Genomic DNA, 25,394 nt, shown 5'->3' on the forward strand with positions numbered 1-25,394 from the left:
TTCATGGAGTGGACAGCAGGAGGTTCTCTCTGGAGGCCTGGCTTGAATGCAGCAACAAAAATGGCCAAGAGAGGAGCCATGTGGGGAAGAACCACTCTCAAAGAATGAGTGACCCCAAGACCCAGACTTGCAGGTGCTCAGGGGTGGTGTGCAGCTGTCTGGGCTCAACTGTCAAAAGTCCTCAAGATTCTAGTCTGTTCTTACCTTCAGGGAAATGTAAGGAAGGCCTTGGCCTGGGAGGCGGGGCCCCTGATTCCAGGCTGCCCCGCCATTTTCTGGGACCTTGGCCTTCTCTGTAAGGGGGGCAGCCGGGCTCAGTCACTCAGCTCCTAGACTGTGGGCCCTTGAGGACAGGACCTGTCGTCTCCACTGGGTGCTGCAGCCTCTCAGTCCCAGGGACTCAGTTATAGGGCTAGGCACAGGAATCATTCACTTCATGGAAAAAGACTTCATTCATCAGTTTTTAGAACAAGGCTCCTGGCAAGTGGCTCCCTCCACCCTCCCCGTACCCACCATGACCTTTGACAATAGTGGCTGACTTCCCATACTTTTGGAGTGAGGCTTTCTCCTCTCTCCCGTTTCCTCCCCGGAGTTGGCTCCTCTGGTGGCGGGAATGTCAACACTCTGGAGAGAGTGAACACTGGGGACTTGGATTTCTTCTGACAGTCTTCTACCTCTGAGCAGTCCCACAGGTGAAGGTGCCCCAAGGCCATCAAGGCTGCTTATTAACACGGCAGAATCTGGTCGCGTGCGCATGCCCAAGAAGCAGGTGGAATCAATAAGCAGATGATCATGGATGGATTGTGCCAAGGGGAAGATATGGCCCCCAGTTCAGACAGAGGTCTCACCTCTCTTTGTCACAAAACTCCCAGAACATCAGTGATCAGGACCTCTGTATGTACTCAGTTGTGGCCAACACTCCTTCCCCATTACCCCTGGCCCTTGAGGGATAAACCCACAGCCAAACAGCCCCAGCTGTTCTCACTTCCTGGCAATGACCAGGATCTGAGACACTGCCTTCTTCCCTGGGTCTCCAAGAGAGTCCCTCATTCCCTACAACCTGAGCCCCTCCAGACCCCTGTCAAGAGTCCAAACGCCATTTCTGAATGAAGACTTCCATCCCCCCAAGTCATGTCCAGTAGTCCCTGGCTGTCCTGGTATCTGGTCCTGGCAGGAGGCAGCCAGCTTTGTGACTTCACCAAAGGCCCCCTGTGACAAGTCTGGGCTGGTGAAGCAGGAGGTGGGCCGAGGGGCTCCCCCCAGGAACATCATGTGACTTTTCATGGAGAAACACCCCCTACCTCTGAGGGAATGAAGAGGAAGTGCCTCATGGTAAGAGCCCAGGACATCCTCTGCACTTGGAAGCACCCCCCCACCCCACCACCACATACCTTGATGGCTTCGGCTCCCAGGTCTAACTGAGCTCCTGCCTGCATCTGTCAGTATCTCTTTGGGGTCCAGGCTCATCGCCGCTGAGTCTGGGGGTGGGGCAGTTGGTGATTACTCCAGGTGGTGGTGGGTCTCTGACCTCTGAATTGGGGGTCAGACCAGCTTCCGCTCATCAAACAAAGTCATTCTGCTCCCAGCATCCCCTCCCAGTGAAGGAACTGATGGAGTGGGAAGCTTTATCTGACCTGAGTCTTCATCAGGGTCTCCCCGAGCAGTCCCCAGAGTACGTTCAAGTGATACTTGAAGGCCAGAGAGTCCTGAATCCTGTAGAAAGTCTCATAGCTACAAACAGGCATTGTCAAGAGAGCAACAGCGTCTCTCCTCAATGCTGACTTCACTGTTGTTTCTTTTCCGAAGGATTTACAATTCTAGAAACCTAAGGCAAAAGAGGCCAGGGCTGCTTTCTCCCTACCTCCCCCGTACCTGTTCGCCAACCTTGAACTCTTACCTGGAGCGCCGCCTCTGGGAAGAGCAGGGCCCCAGGAGTCAGCAAGGATGGTGACGGGCAGCCAGGCTCAGGGATCTGACAGGTCCTGGGAACACCTGGAGGGCAGAGTTTGGGCCTTTGCATGCTCCAGCCCCTGTCTGTGTTGGGCAGGTCTATTGTGAGGGTGGCCAGGAGACATAATCTCTGGCCATCCCTGTGGCCTCTACTTTGATTGTGACATCACCATCCAGCCAGAGGAGTCCAGGGAAAGGAGTAAGTGTGCCCTGGGCAGGATTCCAGGTGCAGGCTTCATCTCAGCAGGGAGGCAGGGTCAACAAGCTGGTTTGGGGAGGGCAACATGGCCTTGACCATCCTCACCCTTGATCGATGGCAGCCTTTTCAGGCATGAGGAGGCCTAGGAGCTGATCCTCTTAAATCCACCCTCTGACCCACTCAAGAGTTCTGTGCTGGGCCAGAGAGTGGACAGATGATCCCTAAGGATGGTTACTCCACTGCTTCCCAGTGCGTGTGAAAATGTGCCTTAGGATTTTTCTGGAAAGGAGCTCAGTTCTCATTTTCATGAGAAAAGCTTGAGTTCTTCCAGCAGGCAGTAATACCGGGACCAAACAGAAATCAGCCAGGGCTGATGTGGTCCTGCAGGACGGCAGCAGGAACAGCCAGAGGCCAAGAAAAATCACGATAGAAATAGCCACCACTTAGCTAGCACTTCCTGTGTGCCAGGCCCCAAGCTGAGCACTTCATAGGCGCGATCACACTTAGTCCTCATAGCAAGGCTGGAAGGAGGCACTATTCCCATTCTCCAGCTGGAGAAACTGAAGCTTGAGAGGTGAAGGTCAAGGTCCCACAGCCGGGCAAAGCGGGGCTGTGGACCTCCAAAGCTAGACTCAGCTGATGACCTATCTCCTTCTGCTAACTTCCCAACAAAGAGGAAAAGAAATTTTTCTTATCTGTGACCGTCAGTGACAGGGCTCCAGACGACAGAGGACTTTGAACCTGATATCATCCAGATGAGCTTTTGGATAAGGCAGCCTTGACGGCCCGGCCCGTCTAACCTTTAGCGAGACCCACTGGGAGGCAGCTGTTCCTAACTGTTTTGCAGATGATTTAAGCGAGCCCCGCGGGATCACCAAGGGGAGTCCTGGGGGTGGTCTGTGGGCTGAGCAGTGGTTCTGAGGTGGAGTTGCTAGATCAAATATAGCATGTCCAGTTCCATTTTAATTTCAGATAAAGAAGAACTAAAAATAGATAAGTCTGTCTTAAATATTGCAGGGAGCTCCTCATCTGGCTGGGGCCCTGGTTACAGGGGAGTTAGGGCAGGGCTGAGGGGGGGTTGCTGTTTCATTGCTCACCTGACTCCGGTGGGGGCGGGGGGCTGACTTCTGGAGACTGCAGTGTCTGCGACCACTGGATGAGGTGCAGCCTTGGTGGTTTCTCACTCTGTGAACGGAATTAGTGGACTTGGATGCAGTCATGCAGAGGTGCTTGCTTTGCACACCACCTTTGCAGTGAGGGCAGTGTTCCATCTTTCTAGAGGGCTGTAGGGGGCTCCCAGGAAGTGGGAAGGCACCCAGGGAATGATTAGAATTCCCTTTTGGCCCAGGTTGGGGTCCCTGGAGCTTGGACCTGTTACTCCTGGACACTTGAAGTAGTCTTGTTCAACCAACAGCAGAGTGGGAAGAGATGTGGGGGAGAGGAGGAGGCACAAGAGTTGTGATGGCACCAGGGTGGGAATGGGTGATGGAGCACCTGGGTCCAGTGAACACGGAAGCATGTGATGGGAGAGAAGGGGAGGTGGGATAGGGGAGACAAGGGAAAGAGAATACCAAAGTGCAGAGGACTTGGTGTTATCAATTTTTTTCTAGCCCAGTGCATGGGCATGTGTGGGGATGAAGGCCGGATGGAGCATATCTAAGTCTGTGGCACTTGGTGCTGAGCTGCTCTTGCCCTCCCTCTGCCACTGGGCAGCCCTGCAAGCATGACTTCTTGCCCTTTGGATGCTTCTTTTTGAGGTGTACCACAGCAGGAGATGGGCACAGGCAGAGTAGAGGGAGACAGAGTCCAGAAATGTTCTTCCAAAGAGGCCAAGGAATCTCTTTTTCCAATGACTCAGGCGTAATGTGCCAGGCCAAGCTGAGAGTGTGGGCCCAATTATTTGTAGCTTTGTGTTCGCATGTACTTAATTGTGAAAAGGCTGGTTGTGAGGATTGGTGCCTGTGTGCGGAAGTGCTTGAGTCTCTGGCATGTGTGCTTGACCTACGAAATGTGTCATTGAGTGTGCATGAAATGTCTGTGCAGCCCAGGGGAGTCTAGGAGTGCCTGCAGGTGTGGGGCTACGTACGTGGGGAGCTTTTGGCAGAGGTAGGAGGGCTGCAAGTATTACAGAAAGATTATGGAGGGAGCAGTTGCTAGACAGGCTCTGTATAGCTCCTGTTCTGCTTCCGCAGCCCCCTGGGCCCTGGCTTCTCCAAAGGCCGTCTGGGATATACCCCTTTACTTCCATCATTTACCCAGCGCCCCCGGCTGATTTTCTGAAGATGAGCAGCGCCATCTGGTGGCAGGTTGAGGCTGTGACAGAAATAGAGGAACTGGGAACCTGGGTTCCCACAAGAGGTCTGCCTTTCAGGACCCTAGTTACTGGGGAAGCAGCACCGCACTGGCTGGATCATGGATAGAGGGAGGGTATCTGAGGCTTGAACGCTCCGTGCTCATGCATTTTGGGTTCATGGTCCACGGAATCACAGCAGGAAAGTCAGCTGAAGGAGTGCTCGAGGACGGATGTAGGAAAGTTATTGGTCCAGCCTCTGCACCCACAAACCCGGGCCCCATTCCGTGGGGAACCAATCTGGGCTCAGATTTCTCCTCTGTGGAGGTGGCGAATTGTACCTACCCTGGGGGGGGGCAGTAGTGAGGGTTATATGAAAAAGTTTGGGTAAAACACTTGGCTCAGAGCTATGAAGTCAAACGAAATGCTAGTGGCTATTATTGAGATAGGCAAAATCCCAGAGGCACAGAGAACAGAGCTGTGTGGCATTGCAGAGAGGTGACATGTCGGCGTGCTGCCACCCAGCATTCTAGAATTTTGTGCCTGAACATCAGTTTAAAGTTACCTAAGTGAAGGAGGGAGATCTCTTCTTAAAGGCGGGTAATGGGGTCCTGTGAGCAACAGAACTAAGAGACCCAGCATCCAGGCGCTGGCTAGCTTCTTACTAATGGAACCTGAGCATGGGAGCAAGCTTGCTGTGTCCCAGGTTTCCCATGTGGAATTGCTGTGAGGACGCCATAAAAATGCATAGGAACTTGCTCAGGACTCCTAGGAATAAAGGCTGGGTAGGATCTCGTTAGGGAGAGAGTATGCTCAGCTGTGGAGCTTACCTTTCACGTCTCCAAAAAAGGATCCCCGAGTCAGAGTCAGGAGTCGTTCTGGTTCTGTTGCTAATTGGTTATGTGATGTTAGTCAAGTCACTCACTCTCTCCGTCTCACTTTTCCCAGCTGCAAAATAAAGAAATTAGATGACATCCAAAGTCAGTTCTGCCTTAATCTATTTCCTTTTGATTCTTTCCTTTTCTCTGCTTCACATATAATACCTAAGATAAATTTTTATTGATTCTACAGGCTACGTCTTGAACAGAAAGACAAAAACCAAAGCCTTTTGTTTAATGAGTGCCATGATTTCTCACACGCTTTGGGAAATATTTTCTTAGATCCTGGTATGTTCTAAGTCCAATGGAGCAAATGGGGGACTAAAAGACTTCTCCATGTCACACAGGGCCGAATAAGGTACTGAGAAGGTATCCAGCAGTTCTGGTGTTGGCCTGGGAGGATCGAGCCTCGGTTTTCGCTTCCGTCTTCCTGAGCAGCCAATAAGTACGTAGCAGTTCGTGTTTATACTAAAACTACAGATCCCAGAAGTCAACGCGCGGGGCAAAATGCCCACGCGCCAACCACGACTCGGAGGGTCCCGCCCCTAGGGGCGGAACTTCATTTCCCAGGCGGCGCCGGGGCTCGCCCTGGTGTTCTCCTCCCGCCTCCTGCCGGCAGTCCTCGCGCCAAGTCGGGAGGAGCGCGCGGGCGCGCGCGCGCAGGGCACGTAGCACGCGAGTGACGCATAATATGTGGGCCGCTCCGGAGCCGTGGTCGCGCTGTGTGTGAGTGAGGGAGAGTGAGTGCGGGACCTGAGGCGGTGTGAGTGAACTGTGGCCGCTGGCGGGGTCAGGGGGGAGCGGCGGAGCCGCCCGGGAAGGTGAGTGGGGAAAGAAGGGGGACGGGTCTTTGAGAGGGGCGCGAGGAGACAAGGCGCGTGGTCGGCGAGCGGGAGAGGAGGCGCCGGGCTGGGGGAGGGGCGGCACCTGCCTGGGCCGCCGGCTGGGAGGGGGCGGGCCGGGCCTCCCTGGAGGCTTGGTCCAGGGCCTGACTGGACTTTTACTCCTCCAGGTTTTGGGCTCGGGGGGCGGGGCTTCCACGTTCTTCCTCCAGTCCGCAAAAGAAGCTTCCCAAGAGTAACTCTTCCGCCCGGAGTGGGGGGCAAGGGTGTGCCCACCCCTGCCTGGTGGAGGGGCGCCTCTCATTCAGCTCATCACCTTTTACTTCCCAGTTCTCCTAATCTTCGTTCTGTGCGGGGAGGAGGGTGTGGGGGGGTGGTCTCCATCTTCCTTGCCCTACGGCGTCCCCCTTCCCATTCTGTGTCTCCGCTTCTAGCTCCAGTCACCTGGGCGGGCTCTCTCCTCCCTCGGCCTCGTGCCACCTCCCCCTTGCACCCACCCGGCTCTCTTTCGGGCGAGGTGGGGCGGGGCTCTCCCGGGACTCCTCCCACCCCCCTGGTGGAGGGGAGGGGCGGAAGGGGAGGTGTGAGGTTCTGCAGATTAGAGCCAAACGTTGGAGCGCCCGCCAACCTTCCTGGGATCCTGTTATCGAGGGTTTATAGTTGTTTTTAACTGGGTGTCACTCATTTGCTTAATTCTCTCTTCTTAGTTTGCGTCTCACTTCCTCTTATTGCACTGTTAGCGCTCGGTATCGTTTTTGTTGAGGAAGTAGTTTGGGCTGTTTGTAGAGGTTCTTTTTGAGTCCCAGATGACAACGTTGGTCTCAGTTTTTCCTTACTCTTGTCTTTTCAATGAAGCCTTTAAATTAGTCTACGTGTTTTAATTATTAGTAGCATCTTCTTGTTCTAAACGCTTTGTTAATGTGCGGAGTGAGGTTCATTGGCAATGTTCTGTAATTTTCTTGTCTCATTAAACCTTAAAAGGTTTATGTAAGCTTGTACAATTAGACTCTTTAGGAATTTGCTGTTTTTCTGCTTGATGCTGTCAAAATTTGGGTTTTGTAAATTGCAGTTATCCATTTTTGAGTGGTAATATGTTTTTTAATATAAAGGAAATAGATACAGAATTTGGGAACTATAAAGGAAATCCTTTTATGCTCAAAATATCTTAGTTGTTGAGCACAGTGTTTTACTATTCTGTTGTACAGTAGTGAGACTTAATAGAGGAGGAGTCTGGTAGAATGAACCACTTGTTAGTTTGAAGTGATTGAGATAAGTTGGTTTCTTCCCAAATTATTTATGTTGCTTCTGCCATGGTTATGGACAGTAATAGACTACTGCTATACAGGATCTCACATGTCATACTAATTATTAGGTAAATTTTACTTGAACCTCCAAATTTGTTTTTTTCCCCAGTGTGTGTGTGTGTGTGTGTTTTAAATAAGGAAGATTGCGTACAAGTATTTGTTCCAGAATTGTAACCTTATGGGATCTGTCCTTACCGTGAACTTTTTTTAGGCTTTGGAATAGTTTTTAAGCTAATAGGCTATACAGTACTGTGTATTACAAAAAGACAAATTTTATGGTTTAATTCAAAAGTTACAAAAGGTAACAAAATAGTGGGACAGTGGTAGAGTTAGGATAGTGATATAGTGAAAAATCTTTCTTCTATCTTTATCCTTCAGAAAGTCAGTTACCTGCCAAAAAGTAATATTTTCTGTTTCTTACGTATTCTTCCAGGGACAGACAGACAAACACACACACACTTTGCTTTTATCATTTGACAGTGTACTGAGAGTTGGTCCATATAGGAAAGGAAATGCTTCTTAGTTTTCTTCTGCTTTTTAACTAGAAAAAAATTCAAGTGTATTAAAAAGTTGAGAAAATAGTAAAATGAATATTTGTTTATCCATCTAGAGTCAACAGTTGTTATTATTTTGCATTGTAGATGTGGTATGTAGTTTGTGGAACCATTTGAAAATAAGTTGCAGGTGCAGCACCCCTAAATACTTCGGCAGGCATCCTTTGGGATAAAGGATTTTCTACTTTTTGTCCTTGTTGTGCGGCTTGAGAGATCTTAGTTCCCTAACCAGGGATTGAACGCAGGGCCCTGGTAGTTAGTGCCTGAGTCCTAACCACTGGACCGCCAGTAAATTCCTTCTACGTACTTTTTGTAGAGCTTTATATTATTCCATTTTATGGACAGGATTATTGTTTAACTCTCACAACAGCCGTTTCCCTTTTACAGATAAGGAAATTGAGGTTTGGAGAAGTTAAATAACTTGACCAAGATCTCACAGTTATGTTGGCAGAGTTGGGATTTGAATACGTGAACCCCTTTTCTACCAAGTACCAGTTGAATGGCCTTGGTGAGCTCTCTAAGCCCCTTTCTTCATCTGTAAAATAAGGACAATATGGCTGTAAAATTTCAGGATAATAGGTATCTATCTCATACTAATATTCAGTGACTGGTAACTATTGTATCATTATTAGACTGGCCATAAATTCTGCATACCACTTGAAGAACTCACTTTGGAACATGGAATGAGTAATGTACCTTCACTGTCTTGTCCATAACAAGATGGCTACATCTTTTGCATTTTGTTAATAGTCTTTCTTAGAGAGTAAAATGAATTTTCATTGATATTAGTATCTTAGTTTATTTTAAGTTTATATTTTCTCTAGGCAAGTGATTTTTCCCAAAGTTATAGTTATATTTGGGCATAGTTAATTTGAACTTTTGAAAATGATACTAGAAGTCCGTGTGTGTTTTTTAAATTGAACTCTAAAATTTTACTATTTTAATGCACTTGAGTTGACCTTCATTAGAGATATTATGTCCTTTAAACTTTGCTTTTATAAGCCCTACTAGGCTGAGTGCTTAAGTTATCCAAGAGGCATTCCCTCTTGGACCTTCCCCCCCATTAAAAAAAAATGGTAAAATTCGTATACCTTAAATTAACCATTAATCATTTAGTAGATTAGTAGTGTTGTGCAACCATCACCTCCTTTAGTTCCAAGAAATTTTCATCACCTCCCAAGGAAACCCTATATCCGTTAAGCAGTTACTCCCTACTTCTCCCTCCCCCAAGCTCCTGGCAACCATTTAGCAGCTTTCTGTATATGGATTTACCTATTCTGAATGTTTCATAGAAATAGAATCATAGAATATGTGACCTTTTCTATTGGAGTTTTTTTGCTGGCCTATTGTTGTCAAGGTTCATCCACAGCTGTAACATGTCTCACTACTTCATTCCTTTCCATGGCTGAATAATAACTGCATAGTATGAATATAGCCACATTTTGTTTATCCATTCATCTGTTGATGAAACTTTGGGGTTGTTTTCATCTTTTGAATATTGTGAGTATGCTTTGAACATTTGTGTACAAGTGTTTGAATATCTGTTTTCTTCTGTTTATATTCCTTGAAGTGGAACTGCTGGGTCACGGTAATTCTGTGTTTAACTTTTTCTTATAAATTTTTTGAGGAGCCACCAAACTGTTTTCTATAGCTGCTGTATTGTTTTACATTCCTATCAGCAGCGTTCATTATGGTTTATCCATATCCTTGCTAGTGCTACTTTTACAATTTTTTGGTTTTGATCATCCTAGTAGGTATGATTGGTATCTTATTGTAGTTTTGATTTTTATTTTCCTAATGGCTAACGATGTTGAACATTTTTTTCATGTGCTTATTGGCTACTTGTACATCTTCACTGGAGAAATGCCTGTTCAAGTCCTTTGCCCATTTTTCAGTCTGATGCTCTCCCACCTGAGCTACTTTGGCTACTTCTTTGCCTGTTTTTGAATCAGGTTTCTTTGTTGTTGTTGAGTTGTAGGCGTTCCTATATATTATGAATACTTGATCCTTATCAGCTCTGATTTGCAAATATTTTCTTCCACTCTATGAGTTGTCTTTTCACTTTCTTGATAATGTATTTGGCACAAAAGTTTTAAATGTTGAAGTCCAATTTATCTATCCCTTTGTTGCTTATTCTTTTGATGTCAGATGAACATCTCTTGCCAATTTCAAGGTCATGAAGATTTACCCCTGTGTTTACCTCTAAGAGTTTTGTGGTTTCAACCCTTATATTGAAGTCTTTGATCCATTTTGAGATAATTTTTGTATGTGATGTGAAGCAAGGATCCAGCTTCGTTCCTTAGTACGTGAATATTCAGTTGTCTCAGCACAATTTGTTGAAAGACCATTAGTCTTTCTAGTAATGGTCTTTCAACAAATTCTTTGGCTGCTGACTGGCTTTGGCCTACTTGTTGAATATCAGTTGAACATAAACGTGAAATTTTATTTCTGGACTCTTAGTTCCATTGCAGTGGTATATATGTCTTTCCTTATGCCTGTATCACAGTATTTTGATTATTTTACATAGTAGTTTTGAAGTCAGATGTGTGAATTCTCTGTCTTTTTCAAGATCGTTTTGGTCATTTAGGATTACTTGCAGTTACACATAAATTTTAGAATTGATACTTGCTCTAATGCAAAGAAGATCATTAGTTTTTGTAGGGTTGTGTTGACAATTGCCCATTTTGGAGAATATTGCCATCTTCACAATATTAAGTGTTCTAATCCCTGACTACAGGATGTCTTTCCATTTATTTAGGTCTTTTAAAATTTTACTTTTTCTAGCAATGTTTTGTAATGTTCTTTGAGGAAGTTGTTTGCCTTTTTGGCTTAAATTGATTCCTTAGCATTTTATTCTTTTTAGTGCTATTTTGAGTGAAATTGTTTTGTTAATTTCATATTTGATTATTTGTTGCTAGTGTGCAGCAATACAAGTAATTTTTGTGTTAATGTTGTATTCTATAACTTTGCTAACTAGTTTATTAATTCCAGTAGTATTTATTTGTCAGTTCTTTAGGATTTACTGTATATTGGGTCATGTCATCTGTCAATAAAGATAATTTTACTTCGTCCTTTCCAACTTGGATGCTTTTTAATTTTTTTGTCTTAATTCCTCTGGCTAGAACTTCAGCACTGCGCTTAAGTTGTGAAAACAAACATCTTTGTTTTGTTTCTGATTTTTGGGGGAAAGCTTTCAGTCTTCTCACCACTGAGTATGTGTTAGCTGTTAGTTGCTTCAGTCGTGTCTGACTCTTTGCCACCTTATGGACCCTGTAGCCCTCCAGACTCCTCTGTCCATGGGATTCTCCAGGCAGGAATACTGGAGTGTCTTTCCGTGCCCTCCTCCAGGGGATCTTCCCGACCCAGGGATCAAACTTGTGTTTCTTGCATTGCAGGTGGATTCTTTACTCACTGAGCCACCTGGGAAGCCCATGTCAGCTGTGCGTTTTTGTAATTAATGCTCTTTACCGTGCCCTATTGAGGAAGTTCTGTTCCTGGTTTAGCGGGTGTTTTTCACAAAAGGGTGTTGGATTTTGTCAGATGCTTCTTCTATATCAATCACAGGATCATCCCCCCGCCTTCATTCTGTTAATGTATTGTGTTACTTTAATTGATTTGCATATGTCAAACCACCATTGTATTCCTGGGCTAAATCCCGCTTGGTCATGGTATCTCATCCTCTAATGTCCTGCTGTTTTCATATTTTTAGTATTTCATTAAGGATTTTTACATCTATTTTCATAAAACATATCGGTCTGTAGATTCCTAGTGATACCATTATCTGTCTTTGGTATCAGGGTAGTATTGGCTTTAGGTACTGCATTAGGAAGTCTGCCTCCTCTTCAATTTTTTGGAATAATTTGAGGAGTAATCTTAATTCTTTAAAGTGTTTGGTAGAATGTACCAGTAAAGCCGTTTCTCATGCACTTTTAGGATGTGTTGTAAGAGATTAAACTTTGTTGTTACCATATGTAACTACTTTACCCAGTCTTTAGATCTCTTACCTCAGCATAAAATTTTACCAAGGGAAACATTGATAAAATTGGGGGAAACATTGATAAAACCATCGCCCCATTCTACCCCTTGGCTGATACTCCTCCAGATTGTCAAGGTCAAGATTCAAAAACTGTCACAGACAAGAGGACATTAGGGAGACATGACAACCAAAAGTAATGTATCCTGGATGAGATCTTGAAACAGAAAAAGAATGTGAATGGAAAAGCTGGTGAAATGTGAGTCAGATCTGGAGTTTAGTTAAAGTAATGTAGTGATTTTCAGTTTCTTAATTTTGACATCACGTCACTGTAAGATAACATTAGGGGAACCTGAATTGAGTGACGGGTATATGGGAATTCTCTGTACTGTCTTCACAACTTAAAAAAAAATAAACCTGTAATTATTCTGGGCTTTCCTGGTTGTTCAGATGGTAAAGAATCCACCTGCAGTGTGGGAGACCTGGGTTCGATCCCTGGGTTGGGAAGATCCCCTGGAGAAGGGAACGGCGACCCATCCCAGTATTGGTGCCTGGAGAATTCCATGGGCAGGGAGCCTGCCAGGCTACAGTCCATGGGGTCGCAAAGAGTCGGACACCACTGTGCGACTTTCACTTTCATAACTATTCTAAGTAAATTTATTTTTAGAAATGCATTTATAGTTAGGTTGCAGTCAAAAATACACCTTGGGTCTTCTCAAGTTGAAGTCACAAGTCCATATTATTTGGTCACATTTGCAGTATTTCTCTTGTGACTTTGGCTAGAAAACTGAAAACGTGGATTCTTTGTAGAAAAGAAGCATTTTAACTTTGTTTTGAAAATATTCTGCTTTGGATTAGGGGTAGCTCAGGTGACATGAATCACTGTCTCCTATTAGAATTGCCTCAATTTGATTAAAAGATAAATGTTTAAATTTAGAGTGGTGGTAGTGGTTTAGTCTCTAAGTTGTGTCCGACTCTTGCAACCCCATAGACTATAGCCTGCCAGGCTCCTCTGTCCATGGGATTCTCCAGGCAAGAATACTGGAGTGGGTTGCCATTTCCTTCTCCAGGGGATCTTCCCGACCCAGGAATCAAACCCCGGTCTCCTGCATTGCAGGCAGATTCTTTACCGACTGAGCTATGAGGGAAGCCTGAAATTTAGAGAGTTGATGGTAAATGTATTTCTTTTGGTCTTACGTTAGATGCCTTTAGAAGAATGAATAAATAATCCTAGATGAGCTAGTGATTTTTTTTTTTTGAACAAAGTCTTTTATAGAATGGTTGCTATGTCTGTGAAAATACACATTTGCATGTCAGGATTTGACATTTTGATCCTAAGACTGCTTTGGCAAGAGAAGTAAACTGTCTGAACATTTGGGTCTCATTTATCCCTTCTGGAGTTCCTTGTAAACCTCTCTTCTCCGAGTCAATGTCTCATATGGTTCCTCCAGAGCCTGTCTCACCTCCCTGTCCTGCACCCCTGGGCTCATCACTCAGCTCAGCAACTTTTTCTGCCTTTCTCCAGCCTGTTATCCTCCTTCCAGGAGCTGTGAGATAGATTAGGAAGCCTGAAGAACAAATTAGTTTATAATATTCCTTCCCAGCTTTCATATTGGTAATGATAACCACTTCATTTCTTGATCTTTTGTTAAGAATTAACAGAAATGTGTTGCTTATCTTTCATAGAACTTTCCCCTGAAGACTTACAAGAACACAATCTTTCTGGGGGTATTTGCTATATTTTGTATCTTTAAAAAAAAAAAAAAAGCAGCCTCACAGGTTTGGACCTCAGATCTAGATTTGGGATTCCCAGGTTTGGACCTCAGATCTAGATTTGGGATTATTGTACATAATAATGTGCAGGTAAAGGTTGTAGAGTGTCCCTCTGAGACCTTTCATGAACTCAAATGACATAAAGTGAAGCAGTTGCCTTAGGACACGTCTTGCTAATGGATGCACAAAAATTGAGATAAAGCCCAGATGCTCATAGGTGCAGTTCAGAGCTATAGTAGCTTATTGCTGAATGTAGCTCGTATGAAAGGAGCTTGGTGACACCTTTCTCTGCTTGGGGTTGCATCAGTGAGAATGGCTTGCTGCGAAACCAACACAATGCTGTTTTTGCTTTTCAAAAGCAAAAATCCTCTTCAGATTTCTTTGGGTTAGCAAAAACAGATACTAATGTAGGTCTTTCATAAAAATTGTTCAGTTGCTAAGCAGTGTTTTACTCTCTGAGACTCCATGAACTGCAGCACGCCAGGCTTCCCTGTTCTTCACTATCTTCCGGAGTTTGCTCAAACTCATGTCCATTGAGCTGGTGATGCCGTAAAAATGATATGGCATAAAGTGGACTTCTGAAAAGCAGGGGAAAAATGTATGTGTGTTTCTGAGAGGAGAAAGAAACCGCAGGTTTTGCCTGATTCTCAGGAATTCCTGCTCATGGAAAGGTTAAAAATCGTGATTTTGATCCAGTTCCCAAAGTCTAGCAAACAGCTTGAGAGAGGTGAAAAGACTTGTTCGTCAGACCTTTATGAGTATCCAGGTCCCCAGTCCCAGATTTTGCACTGTACCACAAATAAAATTATTCAAGGGTTAAATTTCCCATACTTTTATTTTCCTTGTTTGTTCATCCTTTTTTTCTCTCCCTTCTCACTTTCCTTTTTGTAGGAAGTATGTCAGGTTTATTTGCCTGTGTTCATTTGTGTATTTGTGTTTTGCTTCTTCCCTAGGTCAAGCCATGACTACAGTAGCGGTACATGTGGACTCCAAAGCTGAGCTCACTACCCTGCTGGAGCAGTGGGAAAAGGAACATGGCAGTGGGCAGGACATGGTACCCATCCTTACCAGGTATGACCAATTAAGTGTTTTTTTTTTTTTTAAGGAAATTTGGGAATTTCCAGGTGGTCCAGTGGTTATTATTCAGGGCTTTCACTGCCAGGGGCACAGGTTCAGCACTTAGTTGGTGAACTGAGATCCTGCAAGCTATGCAACGTGGCCAAAAAAGAAACATTGGAGAATAGTACAGAACATTATCACTTTGTGAATTCTAAATACATTTTTTTTCCGTCAAAGCTAGTCTTTATGTCTCTACATCTTGAAGCTTTTAAAATTGCTTCCTTTTCCTCTCAGGCCCTTTTGTTGTCATCTTCTTTCCTAGGTTCTTCTTCTGCCAGTGTTTTAGCTCCAGAGTTTTGTTGGTGGTTCTCTTCTCTTCACACTAGGTATTTTACGTAAATAGTTTCACCTCTGTCCATGATTTAAAAAAATTATTCTCAGTCTCTTTTTCTACCTCAGGCTCCTCTTTATAAAAATTTCAGACCCATTTCTCAGCTGCTTGTGTATACATCCTTTCCTGGTTGTTCCACAGACACTTGAAACACACTGTGTCCAAAATAGAGCTTCTTCTTATCATCCTGCCTCCATCTTCATTCACAGCATGTACTTTTGTACTCCCTGCCTTGGTGCAAATGGTTTTAAACTAAAAACTGAAAACCATTCTCCCTAGTGTATTCCTTTCCTAGCACAACCTAGTCACCAAGCCCCGAGGGTTTCTGCTTCCTCTTCTTCCCCTTCCCTCTCTTCAGTACGTATTGATCATATCTTGGCTGACTTATCAATTAGGCAGCATGCACTATCCCTGTCTCCAGTTTACCCTCTTCTAATACAACATCCTCTTTGCTGAAAGATTTATCTTTTTCACACACAAATCTGATTGTCATACCTCAACTCGTAATTCTTTTCTGGCTCCCTATTCCTACAAAATGAAATGTAAACTTTTTAGAGTGGCTTATGATGCTGTTTATGATTTGGCCCCTGCTTCCTTTTTCTGCCTCATAGTGTTGTTCTTTTTCAGTGAGGAATAGGACCATATTTTCCAGTGTCTGTTTGCCTTTATACTTGCTGTTTCTTTGGCCTGAAAAGCCTTTCTTTGATATATCTGCCTGGCAAGCTCTAGTCCTTTCAGGAAGCAGTTCAAGAATCATGTCTGTAAATACCATATGATACCACTTATATGTGAAATCTAAAATATGACACAATATGACCCAAATGAACCTGTCTGTGAAGCAGAAATGGAATCATGGACATAGAAAAACAGACTGGTGGTTGCTGAGGGGAGGGGAGGGGAGGGAGTTGGGGGAGGGGTGGAATGGGAGGTTGGGTTTACCAAATCTAGTCTTTTACGTATAGAATAGATAACAAAAAGGTCCTGCTATAGCACAGAGAATTATATTCAATATCATATGATAAACTATAATGGGAAAGGATATTTAAAAATGAAATATATGTATAAATATGTATAACTGAATCACTTTGCTGTACAGTGATAATTAACTGTAAATTGTAAATATAATTGATATTTATATTTGTAATATAATTTATATTATATTTGTATAAATATATTTATATTTGTAATAATAAATTTGTAAATTTATATTTGTATAAATATATTTATATTTGTAATATAATTTATATTATATAAATATAATTGTAAATCAACTATATTTCGATTAAAAAGTCTTTCCCTCATTTTAATTACCACTTGTACTGTAATTATCATTTTACATGTGTCTCCTTACTAAAACTGTAAGTTTTCTGAAGGCAAGTACTTCTCATTTTTATTGGTGTCTCCTCGTGTCTCTTCAGACAGTGACTTGCCCTTTGCCTGGTACATAATGAACTGTGTGGTACGTAATTTTATTGAATGACTGTGTTAAGGAGGAGAGAGAGTGAAAAATAAAGACTAGGAAGGGATGCCCGTGATTTTTCTTAACAGGAAGCCTTTGAAACAATAGGCTGTTTAATATCTAATCTTTGTTATAACAGAGAAAAAAATTTTTGTTTATGGAACGATCTATTCTCTAGGGATAAAGAGAACTATGATCTTATGAAAAGTTAAACAGGGATAAATGCTTTGTTCATAACTGCTCTTGATAGATGCGAAACATGTTAAAGTACAGTTTTTTATTTTAGGGAAAGGATTTTTGCTGACTGGTGGAAAGTGGATTTTCATTTGTAGAGGCATTGGAGATTAAGGACTACTAATCACAAGCTACTTGAAATGTAGCCATATGAATGAAAGAATGTTAAATATTGTGCATTTAACATGTGGATTATTGATTGATGTAATTTTGAAAGGAGATGGCAAGAGTGAACGTCGACATTCTAGGAATCAGCGAACTAAGATGGACTGGAATGGGTGAATTGAACACAAATGACCATTATATCTACTGCTGTGGGCAGGAATCCCTTAGAAGAAATGGAGTACCCATCATGGTCAACAAAAGAGTCCGAAAGGCAGTACTTGGATGCACTCTCAAGAACGACAGAATGATCTCTGTTCGTTTCCAAGGCATCACGGTAATCCAAGTCTATGCCCCGACCAGTAACGCTGAAGAAGCTGAACTTGAAAGGTTCTTTGAAGACCTACAAGACCTTTTAGAACTAACACCCAAAAAAGATGTCCTTTTCATTATAGGGGACTGGAATGCAAAAGTAGGAAGTCAGGAAACACCTGGTGTAACAGGCAAATTTGGCCTTGGAGTACAGAATGAAGCAGGGCAAAGGCTGATAGAGTTTTGCCAAGAGAACACTGATCATAGCAGACACCCTCTTCCAACAACACAAGAGAAGACTCTACACATGGACATCACCAGATGGTCAACACCAAAATCAGATTGATTATATTCTTTGCAGCCAAAGATGGATAAGCTCTATACAGTCAGCAAAAACAAGACCAGGAGCAGACTGTGACTCAGATCATGAACTCCTTATTGCCAAATTCAGACTTAAATTGAAGAAAGTAGGGAAAACCACTAGACCATTCAGGTATGACCTAAATCAAATCCCTTATGATTATACAGTGGAAGTGACAAATAGATTTAAGGGACTAGATCTGATAGACATTGTGCCTGATGAACTATGGGCAGAGGTTCGTGACATTGTACAGGAGACAGGGATCAAGACCATCCCCATGGAAAAGAAATGCAAAAAAGCAAAATGGCTGTCTGAGGAGCCCTTACAAATAGCTGGGAAAAGAAGAGAAGCGAAAAACAAAGGAGAAAAGGAAAGATATTCCCATCTGAATGCAGAGTTCCAAAGAATAGCAAGGAGAGATAAGAAAGCCTTCCTCAGCAATCAATGCAAAGAAATAGAGGAAAACAACAGAATGGGAAAGACTAGAGATCTCTTCAAGAAAATTAGAGATACCAAGGGAACATTTCATGCAAAGATGGGCTTGATAAAGGACAGAAATGGTAGGGACCTAACAGAAGCAGAAGATATTAAGAAGTGGTGGCAAGAATACGCAGAAGAACTGTACAAAAGAGATCTTCACGACCCAGATAATCACGATGGTGTGATCACTCACCTAGAGCCAGACATCCTGGAATGTGAAGTCAAGTGGGCCTTAGAAAGCATCACTACGAACAAAGCTAGTGGAGGTGATGGCATTCCAGTTGAGCTATTTCAAATCCTGAAAGATGATGCTATGAAAGTGCTGCACTCGATATGTCAGCAAATTTGGAAAACTCAGCAGTGACCACAGGACTGGAGAAGGTCAGTTTTCGTTCCAATCCCAAAGAAAGGCAATGCCAAAGAATGCTCAAACTACCACACAATTGCACTCATTTCACATGCTAGTAAAGTAATGCTCAAAATTCTCCAAGCCAGGCTTCAGCAGTACGTGAACTGTGAACTTCCAGATGTTCAAGCTGATTTTAGAAAAGGCAGAGGAACCAGAGATCAAATTGCCAACATCCGCTGGGTCATCGAAAAAGCAGGAGAGTTCCAGAAAAACATCTATTTCTGCTTTATTGACAATGCCAAAGCCTTTGACTGTGTGGATCACAATAAACTGTGGAAAATTCTTCAAGAGATGGGAATACCAGACCATCTGACCTGTCTCTTGAGAAACCTGTATACAGGTCAGGAAGCAACAGTTAGAAGTGGACATGGAACAACAGACTGGTTCCAAATAGGAAAAGGAGTACGTCAAGGCTGTATATTGTCACCCTGCTTATTTAACTTATATGCAGGGTACATCATGAGAAACGCTGGACTGGAAGAAACACCAGCTGGAATCAAGATTGCCGGGAGAAATATCAACAACCTCATATATGCAGATGGCACCACCCTTATGGCAGAAAGTGAAGAAGAACTAAAGAGCCTCTTGATGAAAGTGAAAGAGGAGAGTGAAAAAGTTGGCTTAAAGCTCAACATTCAGAAAACTAAGATCATGGCATCTGGTTCCATCACTTCATGGGAAATAGATGGGGAAACAGTGTCAGACTTTATTTTTGGGGGCTCCAAAATCACTGCTGATGGTGATTGCAACCGTGAAATTAAAAGATGCTTACTCCTTGGAAGGAAGGTTATGACCAACCTAGGTAGCATATTTAAAAGCAGAGACATTACTTTGCCAACAAAGGTCCGTCTAGTCAATACTATGGTTTTTCCAGTGGTCATGTATGGATGTGAGAGTTGGACGATGAAGAAAGCTGAGCGCCACAGAATTGATGCTTTTGAACTGTGGTGTTGGAGAAGACTCTTGAGTCCCTTGGACTGGAAGGAGATCCAACCAGACTATCCTAAAGGAGATCAGTCCTGGGTGTTCATTGGAAGGACTGATGTTTAAGCTGAAACTCTAATACTTTGGCCACCTCATGTGAAGAGTTGACTGATTGGAAAAGACCCTAATGCTGGGAAGGATTGGGGGCAGGAGGAGAAGGGGACGACAGAGGATGAGATGGTTGGATGGCATCACCAACTCGATGGACATGGGTTTGGGTAAACTCTGGGAGTTGGTGATGGACAGGGAGGCCTGGCATACTGCGATTCATGGGGTTGCAAAGAGTTGGACACGACTGAGCGACTGAACTGAATTTTGAAAGGAGGAGAGAGTTATAAATGGTACTGTTCTTGGTAGACTCACTAAATTGCTCAAAAAATGTGTTTTTTAATGTTTTATTTTTGGGAATTCCCTGGTGATCCAGTAGTTAGGACTTGGCACTTCCACTGCCAAGGGCCCAGATTCAGTCCCTTGTTGGGGATCTAAGATCCTGCATGCTGTGTGGTGAGGCCAAAAACAAGTAACTTTATTTTCAGGATTATTTCATATAATTTATCATGTTTTACCCTGAACTTTGTCATTATACTATGGTATTCAGCAGTGCAAAGCCCAAACTAGAGGAACCCTATCTTCAAGGAGATAACTATTTGGGAGGCAACTAAATGGATCTAAAAAAAGTGGGTAGTGGTACAGAATAGTATGTAATGAAGTGCTAGATCAGGCAGATGGTTTGTGAATATTCTGGGGGTTAGAAAAATGGAAAGAATTTGAATAAGCCTGTTTCTTCTATTCACTCAAGTGTTTGAGGACCTTTTGTTTATAAGGACAGCCTCTTCATTTGTTACTAAAAGGATCACTGAGAGCCACATTGTTAAAAGATAGCCATCCTCTGAGCTACTTGAAAAAGACTGCCTGTATAGCCAGGCAGTAGAAAGCTAAGGTTAGGGTACTGGGTTTTAACTCCAAATCCAGTGGGCGGGCTTTCCAATATAGGATGTGGTAAAGGTTCCTTGGAACGGGGACTTGAAAGTTGGTAGAATATATATTGATGAAAAGAAAAGAAGACAAGGTTTTCTAGGAAAAGTGAAAATGTGACTGAAAAAGGTATCTATCTAGGGGAGAATGAACTGGGCATGTTTCTGTGGCAGGGAGGAAATGGGCTCCACCAGAGTGCAGGGTGAGTATATAAGGTAGGAATGGAAGCTAAAATTACATGGAGCAAGATCATAAATAATATCTTCAAGGTTAGACTGAGAATTTAAAGATGCAGTAGGGTGAATTAAAAGTATGTTTTAGAAAGGGGCAGAATGCCTACCATCCTCCAAATTGTGAGTGTGTTAGTTCACTGGTTATTTCCTACAGTATTTTCTGTAAGAGGGTACATAAAAACCTGAATGAACATTTTGGCCAGTGTGGTAATTTATAGTTGACCCATGGTTGCTTGAATCTGTGAATGTGGAGGGCAACTGTACTATGCCATTTTTATGTAAAGGACTTGACAGGATTTTAGTGTTCCTGGGAGGTCCTGGAACCAATTCCTTACAGATACCAAGCGATGACTGTGTGTTGTATAATGCTCTGATGGAGTCTTTACTTGTAAAATCATCACCTAGATCAAGTTATAGAACTTGAGAACTGCCTCCAGAACTACTTCTTGCTGTATCACATCAGTATCTGCCTTAGATTCACTGGTTTTCTTTTTTTTTTTAATAATAATTTTATTTATTTATTTTTGGCTGTGCTAGGTCTTCATTGCAGTGGCGTGTGAGCTTCTCTTGGGTTGCATCAGCTCTAGGGAGCATGGGCTCAGTAGTTGCTGCTCCCAGGCTCAGTAATTGTGGTGCATGGACTAATAGTTGCTCCGAGTCTTCTGGGACCTGTGGGTTCTTCCTGGATCAGGGATGAACCCATGTCTCCTGCATTCGCAGGTGAACCCTTTACCACTGAGCCATTGAGGGAGCCCCTGTTTGTTCTTTTTTTTTTTCCTAATTTGTTTATTTTTAATTGGAGGATAATTGCTTTACAATATTGTGTTGGTTTCTGCCATATATCCGCATGAATCAGCCATAAGTATACATATGTCCCCTCCCTCATGAACCCCCCCATTTGTTTTTGATTCCCAGTTTTCATAGGAGCAACACCTAAGTAGCTCTCATGTCAAGCTCTGTTCTAAGCAGAGTACAAATATATTAACTTAAACCTCAGGGGAACTCTAAGATAGGCACTGTTATCCTCATATTACAGGTTAGGCACAGAGAGGGTAAGTAATTTGAACAAAGTCAAAAACAGTAGAAGAGGTCTGGAGTCTACTGTTTTGAGAGTAGAGAGTCCAAAACAGTATGGTCTGGACATGTCTGGTCAAGACTTAAATAAATGATTGAAGTCAGGAGATATTTTGTAGGTAGAGCTAATAAGAATTATTGCAATGGGGAAGGGGAGAAAAAGGAAGGATTTAAGGATGTCTCCTGGGTTTTGGCTTCTGAGGGGATAGTAGTGCTATTTTTTGAGACAGGAGAATTGGAGAGAAGAATGAATTTGGGAGTGGAAGTTGTTTTATGAGATGGTTGGTTAGATCTTTATGTTTGTCAGAACAACACCCTCTTTCTAATTTTTTGCTTTTATTTTGTACCTTGACTGTTGCATTGACTGTTGTAGGTGGTGGTGCATTTTTTTTGTATGCTTGTCTAGCATTGACCTTTTCTTCCCTTTGTATTAGGATGTCTGAATTGATTGAAAAAGAAACTGAAGAATATCGTAAGGGAGATCCAGACCCATTTGATGATCGACATCCTGGTGAGATCTGTGTTTTCTTAATCCTGGCTCTTAATTTTCTTACAAAAGAAAACTGCTTACTATAAGGACTATTTTTCAGTTGAAATAGAATTTCTTAAAATATTGCTCAAGGTGGGGGCAGCAAGGAAAAATAAGTTCCTGGAAAAATGGAAATATTTTTAATATTTATCAAGTACTTAAAGGAATTAGATTATATAGATATATCTTATTACTTGAAATGATTACAAAGATTTAAAAAGAAAAAATGTTCTCTCTCTTTGACTTTTTGAACCAAAAGATGCTATACTCTGTGTGCCTTCATCTTTCTAACAACAATAATTATCCTTTTACTAATGGGGAAATGTGGTTGAGAATGCATTTAATGCCTTTTAGTTGTGAAATTGATACTTGGAACCCTGAATAATAAATGGACTTGTTGATGTCTACTTTAAGGTTCCAGTAGCTAAAATATGCTACCTCAGGTTAACGTGGTTTTCTTTTGGGTCAGTGAGCCATGAAAACCCAGCCTGCTTTGGCATGGAATTTGCTACAATACAGAACTATATAGGACTTGAGACTGCCGTTTTATGTTTGAAGGTAGATACCAGCAGGCACAGCTTAAGTCGTGTGGGTCCACGCTGCATATAAATTTTCTCTTTATAAAACCAGAAGCAGTTCTTCTTGGAGAGAAGAGACAGATCTTGTATCCCGAGAGACAGTGAGAATGAGTGGAAGTTAGTAAAAATAAGAACATTGTATATCCACCTGAATGTACCAGTGTTATACTTATGTTTCTTAGACTTTTATTCCCAAATGTAAGTAAGCTAGGCATTTCAGATTGAGTGTCTGGTTATTATGTGATGCTACCTGCTGCTCTTGTCCTAGACATACCCACTTGTGACTTTGAGAACTATTTGCTTATTGAACTCACATCTTCAGTAAGGCAGTAAGAGCAAAAAAAGTGGGAAAGTGAAAAGAAATTAAGTTAATTCATGGGATTGTGAAAAGAATTAAAAGAGATAATCATGCTTAGTGACATTGCCTTGGAAAGGATGAAACGGTAACAAGGAAGAATGGAGAGAAGAATGCCTTTCTTCAGTAGAAATTTAAAGACAATCTATTTCCTCCTTGTCTCTTATATTAAAACATATTTTTCACTAGGCAGAATTTCTTTAAAAAAAAAATAAGGGTCTTAGTTTCATCATTTATAAACAGAGAAAGTTAGGTAATCTGAGGTCCACATTTGTTTTTCTGATGCCATTCTCTAACTTCTGTTTTGTGAATTACTTTGGGGTACTGATTATAGCTTGGTAAAAACTTTTTATCAGCAACTTATATCTTATCCGAAACTGGATCCTTTGACTAAACTGGCCACTCTGAAAGGAAAATTAAATAAAATAGATGATACCTGTTTTAAAAGCAAACCAATAATTTCCCCAGTGATTAGTGAATTCTTTCATTTTTAGGCTGTGTATTGAGTAAATCCTAGGTTCCTGGCCTCCTTGCTTTTTCTAGGAGCTCAGAAGTTAAGATGACCAAGTTTACTTTATCTTGAGCATTGGTGATTGCTTGGTGGGACTCCCCTCTCAAACCTGGCCTGTTGTTACAGGTTTGAGGACATACTGCTGCTGCTGTTGGCATTATAGTTGAGAGACTGGACTTGGAGCCTGTTTTCTTCAGGCCACCCATCAAGAGAAGCTATGCTTCCTTCCTTTTTCTCTTTGGGAGGTCAGGCGTTTTCATTCTCTTAGGATCCTTTATGATTCTTCCATAGACCTTGTATACTCTGAGTGACGCTGGTCTGGGTCTTGTGCTTGTTTGTTTAATTTGGCCTTGATGTGTAGACAGTATACTGGGAGATGGGAAGGTTAGAAAGCAGTGTTTGAAGTTTTTTATTGTCATTTTTAATTTTAAAGAATGGTTCTTATGAGATCTAGTTCATCAAGAGAATCTTTTCTTCATTTCTATTAATTTTTGCTGGCCTTTTAATGATACTTACAACCACCCTGGTTCCTTTCCAGAGGTCTGAGTTGCTTAACTGGGATGACTTACTCATTCCTTTGCTCCTCCCCTCTTCTTTCGGCAGGTCGAGCTGATCCAGAGTGTATGCTGGGCCATTTGCTGAGAATACTCTTCAAGAATGATGATTTCATGAATGCAGTAGGTTTGCTTCTTACTTTTCTCCAGAGATTGTCATCAACAGATGCTGTACCTTTATTTTTCTGTAAATGGTCTACTTTCTCCTGAGGCCTTGACAAAGTTGGGAATAGAGTGGATAGATTTTTTTAATCTGGTATTGGTTCATTGAAATAAGACTAATTATGGACTTCGTTATTACTAAAGTCCTGGCTGTGGCCAGGGTATTTTCTCTTTGGTGTCAGTTGCATACTGGTGAGGGTTCTCAAGGCATTTATGCTCATACTGGAGTGAGATGATTTTGAATTTGGAAATATAGAAGTTCTCTTGGATTCCTGAATATAAAAATTAAGAGTGATGTGTGCAGCATGCTTCTGCACTGACACTATGGGTGTGCACACTATATGTGTACAGGCTATGCACTGGACATGTGGAGGGAGGAGAGAAAGGAAAGAAAGTTAAATAACCTGAGTTATTTAACTCAGGTCTGTTGAGTAAATGAGGGGAAAAAAGTATGTATTACGGCTCCTAAATATGATAATAATTCAGTAAATTCAATAAATTGTTACTTTTATTTTTGGAGGCAGATAGCATGATACTTGAGAGCATGGGCTTCGGGGTCCATGTTTGGGGTTTAAATGCAGCTCTACTCTTCTTTGACATTTTGATCTTTCGGCAGCTTAAGCCTTTCCAAGCTTTATTTCCCTAATCTATAAAATGGGGATGATAGTTATTAATCTTAAAATATTTTTGTAATCCTTGAATGAAATTAAGTCTGAAAATTGCTTGGTGTAGAACCTGGCACATGAGGGCTCAATAGTTAACTATATGTTAATTTTCAGTTTTACTTCTCTTTCACTGGTATCTCTCCTCTGCTTCAGATCACTTCCAGCTTGCCTTCTAATCCCCACATGGATATTTCCCACAGGCAC

The 25,394-nt window shown here is 42.5% G+C and overlaps 2 protein-coding genes across 48 annotated transcripts in view; one reads left to right on the forward strand and one right to left on the reverse strand.

Annotated features, from left to right (window-relative positions):
* RAD54L2 (RAD54 like 2) overlaps positions 1–6,668 on the reverse strand; it is a 115,275-nt gene extending 108,607 nt beyond the window's left edge. Inside the window, exons 1-4 of the mRNA XM_081525241.1 lie at positions 6,476–6,668; positions 5,270–5,387; positions 3,247–3,334; positions 1,898–1,992 (exon numbers count right to left, since the gene is read on the reverse strand). The gene's annotated coding sequence lies outside the window, so the exon portion shown is untranslated. The remainder of the gene's footprint in view (positions 1–1,897; positions 1,993–3,246; positions 3,335–5,269; positions 5,388–6,475) is intronic.
* The window catches only part of DCAF1 (DDB1 and CUL4 associated factor 1), a 98,757-nt gene continuing 74,624 nt past the window's right edge, over positions 1,262–25,394 (forward strand). For 10 of the 47 annotated variants that reach the window (XR_014064059.1, XR_014064063.1, XR_014064070.1 and 7 more), the window contains exons 1-5: positions 1,262–1,332; positions 5,665–5,762; positions 14,717–14,834; positions 22,271–22,347; positions 24,413–24,486. Coding sequence is in view for 26 of the 47 variants with exons in the window: in XM_081525214.1 (XP_081381340.1) it covers positions 14,725–14,834; positions 22,271–22,347; positions 24,413–24,486 (261 nt within the window). In the remaining 21 variants the exon portion in view is untranslated. The other 37 variants (XR_014064058.1, XR_014064061.1, XR_014064062.1 and 34 more) reach the window with 18 other exon arrangements.

This window comes from Giraffa tippelskirchi, chromosome 9 (genome assembly GCF_054371585.1).
Source record: "Giraffa tippelskirchi isolate mGirTip1 chromosome 9, T2T-mGirTip1v1.2.pri, whole genome shotgun sequence".
NCBI classification, from domain to species: Eukaryota; Metazoa; Chordata; class Mammalia; order Artiodactyla; family Giraffidae; genus Giraffa; species Giraffa tippelskirchi.